Consider the following 6,995-nt stretch of genomic DNA (forward strand, 5'->3'; position numbering starts at 1 on the left):
GTGGTGTGGTGGTGGGTTGCTGTGGGGGGTGTCGTGGTGGGGAGCTGTGGGTGGTGTGGTGGTGGGGTGCTGTGGGGGGGTGTGGTGGTGCTGGGTGGTGTGGTGGTGTGTAGCTGTGGGGGTGTGGTGGTGGGGAGCTGTGGTGGGGGTGTGGTGGTGCTGGGTGGTAAGGTGGTGGGGAGCTGTGGGCGGTGGGGAGTTGTGGGCGTTGTGGTGGTGGGGAGCTGTGGTGGTGGGTGGGGTGTGTGGGGGGGTGTAGTGGTGGTGGGGGGGAGCTGGAGGGGGGGAGGTTGGATGGGTTTTTTTATTCTTTCATGGGAGGTGGATGTTGCTGGGAAGACCAGCATTCATTGCCCATCCCTGCCTTAATTCTGGGCGGTAAAATTACACCTTACATCATTGCCCTCTGGCCTTGACACTTCCCTCAGTGAAAACAGTTTCTCCCTCTCTGCTCTGTTTAAACCCCCTGTGATTTTGAACACCTCTATCCAATGTCCTCTCAACCTCCTGTTTGAAGGAGAACAGCCCCAGTCCATCCACATAACTGGCTCCAGGAATGAGGAACCTGATTCTCGTGAATATTTTTTCATGTGCCCTGTCCAGTGCTTTCACATCCTTAATTGGGTGAAACCAGATCTGTCCCTGTTCAACACTCACCACTTTGTTTCAGGAAAAGCTACAGGGAGTGATGGATTCTCTACTGAAACAACTTGAAGAAATACAGGTTGCAATGGGTGAAGACACGGAGAATCTAAAGAGGCTGAAGGTGAGGCATTTGAAAGTTGAGCACAGATATGCTCTCACCAAAACCAGGAGCCAGTTCTAAAAAGTAACATGTAGTTTAGTTATGAATCAGCTGAAACTCGATGCGCACATTAATTTGCGCTCACACCTAGCCTCACCCAACCCTACCTTCATCATTTGAGCTCTCTTAGGTCTCAATAGGTCTTGTAGAGCAACAGGTAGCGTCCCTTCCTCTAAACCAGGAACTCCAGGTTCGAGTCCCACCCCAGGACTTGGCAGCCAAGGAAGGCACGTTCATGGCATGGCCAAGCAGGTGGACTATCAACTTGTAAATTCTTCCAACACATGCCATTGGTGGTAAGAGTGGGAGAGATTCCTGTTCAGCCCATGTGATGGAAAGGAACTGGAACCTCTACTGTCACTATTTGTAACTCCAGGCCACAATGTGCATGTTGCCGCAGCAACTTGGACACCTTGGCGGAGCCAGTTGGCTGGATCAGGTTGGTGCCAACAGCGCAGGGTTTGATCCCTGTCTCAGCTGGGATTCAGGACCTGCCTCCTTGCCCTACCTGTGGTGGGGGCTGGAGCTGTCTCGGGGCAGAGAGCTCAAGAGGAAGAAGGCCTCAACTATCAGCAAGGCTAATCTTCGATCAGTTCTGCCTTTCTTTTCCAACCAAGACCCTCCTTGACACCTAACCCTTTGACCAAGCCTGTCCTAATGTCTACTGATGTGGCTTGGTGTCAGATTTTGATAACGTTCCTGTGTTAGAATTGGCCAGTTCAAGGCACCGCTGCGCACAGGTGCCCGCTGGAATCGCGATCAGGTGCCCTTTAACGCTGAGACCTCGCCCCGCCACCTCTCTCCAGCTCAGACCCCTCCCTCGCAGACACCCACAAATACACACCCGGGGGACTCTTGAAGGATGATTTCCTCCCTCACTTCTCCCCCTCCCCCTCCCTCCCCTCCCTCACCCCACTTCTCCCCCTCCCCCTCCTCCGCCCCCCCTCTCCCTCACCCCCTCCCACCCCCCACTTCCCCCACTTCCCCCCTCCCTCCCTCCCCCACTTCCCCCCTCCCTCCCTCCCCCCACTTCCCCCCCTCCCTCCCCCCACTTCCCCCCTCCCTCCTCCCACTCCCCCTCCCTCCCCCCACTTCCCCCTCCTTCCCCCCACTTCCCCCTCCCCACTCCCCCCCTCTCTCTCCCTCCCTCCTCCCTCCCCCTCCCTCCACTCCCCCCTCCCACCCCCACTCCCTCCCCCCTCCCCTTCCCTCTCCCCCCCTCCCCCTCCCCCTCACCGGGCATGGGACACACCAGGCAAGCAGCCGCCTTGGGTTCTGCTCTGCAGCTGGCAGGTAGCGACCCCGGCCTGTTCCTGCCTGACGGTGACAATCGCGGACCCTCGCGCTCCAGTGCGCGCGGACCCTCGCGCTCCAGTGCCGGGACCCATCGGCCTCGCCTGTTCCCTGCTGAAGCGCCGGGCTTCCTCCCCTCTCCCTCCTCTCCGGCCCACACCACACTCGCCTCGGCGCTAGCGGGCAGGGCAGCGATGCCCATGCGCCCTGTCCGCCCGGTGCTTGGGCCGCGATGTCACACGCCCGCCTGCCCGCGGAATGCCGTCCGGTGAAACGCCCCCTGTGGCTGCTGGGGGCAGGAGTCGATCGGTTTAATGGGGAAATCCTCTCGTTTTAAAACCTGGACTGTTTTCGATAGCCGCTGGGAGGTTGAGGGGTGGGGGGTGACCCCGGGAGTCTCCGGGAGGGTTGGCAAACCCAACAACAACTGAAACCTCCGGGCCCCGAAGCCGCTGAACAACTTGTAACACCTCCCCTCCCCCTCCACCTCCTCCTCCTCCTCCAATTTTTCACTCTGGGATCGCGCGCATTCTGAGGCGTTACAGTGGGGTCAGACCAGGAAAGAGTTCGGGAAGCACAGCCTAATGTGGCTCGTCATTGTATTTTGTTCCTGTGAAGCACCTTGGTGGGGGTGCATTTATGACATTGAAGGCGCTACTTAAATGCAAGCTCTGGTCATTAACAGAAACGAGCCAGCGATCTGCGGGCAAGAATTGAGGTTCAGTTTGATGAAATGCAGCAGTGCCTGAGCAACGAGAAACTCGCTCTGATGACAAAGCTGGAAGAGAAGGAAAATGCCATAACGCAGAAGGTAGAAGAAAACATGAGGGAATTGTCTGACAAAAGCTCATCATCTAACCAGGAGATAATTGATATACAGCAGACATTGTCCGTGCAAGATGTGGATTTATTGCTGCAGGTACAAGCATTCGTGCATGATAATGAGATCTCTTTGGTAAACGGGGTGGGGGTGCGGGGTGTGGAATTTTACTATGATGTCGTCTCCGGTCCCTGTCTGGACATATAAGATCCTGAGGGGGTCTCGACAGGGTGGATGTGGAGAGGATGTTTCCTCTTGTGGAAGAATCTAGATCGAGGGGTGACTGTTTATAAATAAGGGGTCGCCCATTTTAAACAGAGATGAGGAGAAATTCTTTCACTGAGGGTCATGAGTGTTTGGAACTCTCCTCCTGAAAAGCCAGTGGAAGCAGAGTCTTTGAATATTTTTAAAGCAGAGGTGGAAAGATTCTTGGTAAGCGAGGAGGGGTGATTGGGGGGGCTGTGTGTAGGTGGGATGCAGATTTCAGGCTACTATCAGATAAGCCATGATCTTATTAAATGGCAGAGCAGGCTCGAGGGGCTGAATGGCCTACTCCCGCTCCTTGTTCGTATTTTCATAAGTAAGACTGGACAGTTAAGGAGAGAAGGAATGAATAGCGAACGCTGCCAGAGAATAACCTTAAACTAACACGAAAGAAACTCAAAACAATTGTTCATAGAATAGCTTAGAATCATAGAACGGTTACTGGACAGAGGGAGGCCATTCACTCCATCACGTCCGTGCCAGCTTTCTGCAGTTGGGGCAATTTTTAATCTAACCTATGGGGGAACTGACAGGATCAGGATCTGGTTTTATACTCAGCCCCTCGTTTTCCTCTTCATTGAAGTCAACGTTGGACAGGTTGTCAAACCAGTGTTCCAATCCACGTAGGATTCCTGTCCAGAGAGTTACCTTCAACTTACCTCTTCCCCCCACTGCACCCCACCCCAACCTCCCCCCTCACCTATTGTGGCTGTTTGAGTGTGAAAGGTGAGCCAATTTTTAAATTGTAGAATTGGTAGCAGTTGCTGAGCCATCTGCTTCCTGCAGGTGGTAATGAGCGTCGCTGTGTATCAGGTGGGTGCTGATGTAAGTGCTGAACCTCAGGTGAAAGGGGATGGAGTGGAACTGGGTTCAGTCCGAGAGGACGCAGCTGACCAGATCCCAATGTTCACTTCTGCTTAGTTAATTCTTGGAGTTTTTGTTTAAAGAAATAAAATGAGAAATAATCCTCATCAAAAGCACATTTTTTAGTTCAAAGAAGTTTAAATTTAAGCTTAACTCTCTTGACTTTCTTCCTTGCATTTCAGAATCCTGCCCCCATTGTTGAAAGGTATGTAACGAACCCTTATATCAATGCATGTGAATCACGTTGACCCTTCTATTGAGGGGATCATTATAATATCGTTAGTATGTCATCCTTTGAGAGGACTAAACCCCACCTACCTTTTCCTCATTGTATTACCTAATCCCTAGCCTCCATTGGAAGATGGGAACAGGAGGAGGAGGCCATGCAGCTCCTTAAGCCTGTCCCGCCATTCAGTTAGATCTCTACCTCAACTTTATTTACCTCCCACATTACAGCGGGTCTGGAGCCACACGTAGGCCAGACCAATAAGGACAGCAGATTTCCTCCCCTAAAGGGAGTTAGTGAACCAGATGGGTACCATGACTGAGACTAGCTTTATATCCCAGATTTATTAATTGAATTTAAATTCCACCAGCTGCCGTGGTGGGATTTGGACCCGTGTCCCTGAGCATTAGCCTGGGCCTCTGGATTACTAGTCCATGGCATTACCACTACACCCCCACCTCCCTCTGGGATGTTGCAGTATTTACTTAAGGAGCTGTTGGCTGCACCACAGTATGTTCACCCTGCACACTATTTCCAACCAAGTCCGATACCAACTTCCTTAATGTATCACCCATGAAAAAGGGTTTGCTCCTAAAGCACAGTGTAGCTGGAGTTAAACTAGAGTACCATGCTGACTGAGTGTAACGTGAACTCAAATGATTTTTATTGCAAAGTTTAAATATCCAACAATGTTTGAACAGATCAGGCCGCGGCGAATCTGGAAATACGAGTAGTGTTTCTGTCGATCTGACCCTGGAAGAGTTCTGTGGCCCTCTACAGTACATAGCTTGGAATCAGATGTTCAAGGTTCTCAAACCAGGTAATAGCACCTTATTCGGAAGGAAGGACTTGCCTCTACGTAGGGCCTGTCACAAGCCTACAGATATCCCAAAGCACGGGACGGCCAGCTCAGTACTTCCCTGAGGGGCAGTCCCTGCTGTAATGTAGCAAGTGCCGCAGCCAATGGCTGCACATCAAGCAGTGGTGGACAGGACACTCGTTTTGCACTTGGGGTAAATCCACCGTACTGTTGGGGGGGGTGAGGTAAATCTACCGTGCTGTTGGGAGGGGGTAATCCCACCGTGTCGGTGTTGGTGGGGGAGGGGTGGTAATCCCACCGTGCTGTTGAAGTTGAAGTTCCAAGATGCTGTCCCGCTGACAATGGAGGAATACTGATAATTGTCCAAGTCAGTAATGGTGTCCCATGCTGCCCTCGTCTTTCTTTGTAGAAGGAATCATGAATTCGGGATGTGCTGTCAAAGGCTTTAACTCACAAGCTTCATCTTTGAGTCCAATTGTGTTTCAGCTCCAGCTGCTTTGACACTCGATGCAGAAACGGTAAGCAGAAGCCTCCAGCTGCTCAATATGATGATGTATCACCGTGGGCCAGCTCGTTGTCGCAACCCGAGGCAAACTGTCAACTGGCCAAGCATCCTGGAGCCTGAGGGATTCACATCAGGAAGACGCTATTGGGAGGTGGCATTGGTAAATAACAAAAGCTGGCGCTTGGGTGTGGCTTATCAGTTTGTGTCTGGGAGGGACAACTCTAAACAGGAACCTGCTACTGGGTTTTGGGCTATTATGTGTCAACTGTTCAATGAACACTATGAAGAAGTATTAGTCTATGAAGCTATGACCTCGCCTCCTACACCTCTGCCTCTGAAAGCGGGAGTAAAGAAAGTTGGTGTTTACCTGGATTACGAGGGAGGACAAGTGTCATTTTACAACGCTGATGACATGTCTCACCTGTACACGTTCACTGACACATTCATTGAGAAACTCCACCCTTACTTGAGCACGGAGAGGTACAATTTAGCTCTCACCAAGACCCCAAAGACACGGAAAGTTTCTTATTTTAAATAGTTGCCCGAATCTTCCGAAGCCCAGTACAGTGGAATCTGGATTTAAATCGGTGTTGTACATCAGGACCATGCAGACATCCCGACACACTCGCGCGCGCTGTGATTTCCCGGGAGGTTTAAACTTTCAGTTGGTTTATTTGCGCTGCCACAGGCAATACCCAAATGTTTCTGACCCTGAGCTCAGGGTTGGCGGATTTACCTGGATACTCACCCTGGAAATGTTCCACAGTTTAATCCCTGGTGTAATTCAAAGATTAATCAGTGTAAATGAACTGAGAACCACAATTGATCCAACTCGAACCTCTACTCCCCTGTCCTGATGAGCCACCCGACCCAACTATCCCACTGACCCAAATCAGCCTGACTGCCTCCCCGACTCGACCTGATCTGACTACCCACCCACCCACTCATTGAAAGACTTGTGACCTTTAAAATCTTACCTGAATATGGCAGCTAATGCCGTAAAACGTCCTCTCCTTGTCCGTCGTCTCCTGCGCTCGCCGGTCTTGCCCTGGAGGGTCTGCGCTGGTCAATTTCTGCTGCAGCTGGAATCCAAAGTCCTGGCTGAAAATGCGCATTATAGGGACAGGGTCCACTGGTCACACCAAAAGTCCGGGCAGCCCCGCCTCAGCCGCGCTGGGGAAGGAAAATTCCGGCCATAATCATAGCCCCGAAAACTTCATGGGTGTGAGCAATATGCCCAGCATTGCTGCTTCTGAAGACCTGGGCCCCTTATGTTCAGATCGTGGCAAATGCTTTCAGGGTCGGAATATTAACAAAAGGAAGACTTGGCTTCATCTGACTCAGGACATCGCAAAGCGTTTTACAGTTGGTGAAGGACTTTTTGAAATGCAGCCACTG

The 6,995-nt window shown here is 51.8% G+C and overlaps 2 protein-coding genes across 2 annotated transcripts; both read left to right on the top strand.

The window, feature by feature from the left end:
• Window positions 1-376: 376 nt before the first annotated feature.
• On the top strand, window positions 377-4,309 carry LOC144677919 (uncharacterized). The gene is made up of 3 exons (XM_078537898.1): window positions 377-766; window positions 2,784-3,017; window positions 4,229-4,309. The coding sequence occupies exons 1-3, from the start codon at window positions 689-691 to the stop codon at window positions 4,292-4,294; spliced, it is 378 nt and encodes a 125-aa protein (XP_078394024.1). The 5' UTR covers window positions 377-688; the 3' UTR covers window positions 4,295-4,309.
• A 632-nt stretch (window positions 4,310-4,941) lies between these two features.
• Window positions 4,942-6,713, top strand: LOC144677920 (zinc-binding protein A33-like; the record flags this gene model as incomplete). The annotated part of the gene is made up of 2 exons (XM_078537899.1): window positions 4,942-5,092; window positions 5,579-6,713. Coding segments are annotated over 2 exons (708 nt in total), but the record flags the coding sequence as incomplete, so codon positions are not given.
• Window positions 6,714-6,995: the final 282 nt, after the last annotated feature.

This window comes from Cetorhinus maximus, unplaced genomic scaffold (genome assembly GCF_964194155.1).
Source record: "Cetorhinus maximus unplaced genomic scaffold, sCetMax3.hap1.1 HAP1_SCAFFOLD_3288, whole genome shotgun sequence".
Lineage (NCBI taxonomy): Eukaryota > Metazoa > Chordata > Chondrichthyes > Lamniformes > Cetorhinidae > Cetorhinus > Cetorhinus maximus.

Bases quoted from the DNA above. Each gene is read 5' to 3' on its own strand.
- LOC144677919 (XM_078537898.1), top strand. From the start codon at position 689: ATGGATTCTCTACTGAAACAACTTGAAGAAATACAGGTTGCAATGGGT. The intron at 767-2,783 runs GTGAGGCATTTG...GGTCATTAACAG, and splicing joins AGAATCTAAAGAGGCTGAAG to AAACGAGCCAGCGATCTGCG. The intron at 3,018-4,228 runs GTACAAGCATTC...CTTGCATTTCAG, and splicing joins ATGTGGATTTATTGCTGCAG to AATCCTGCCCCCATTGTTGA.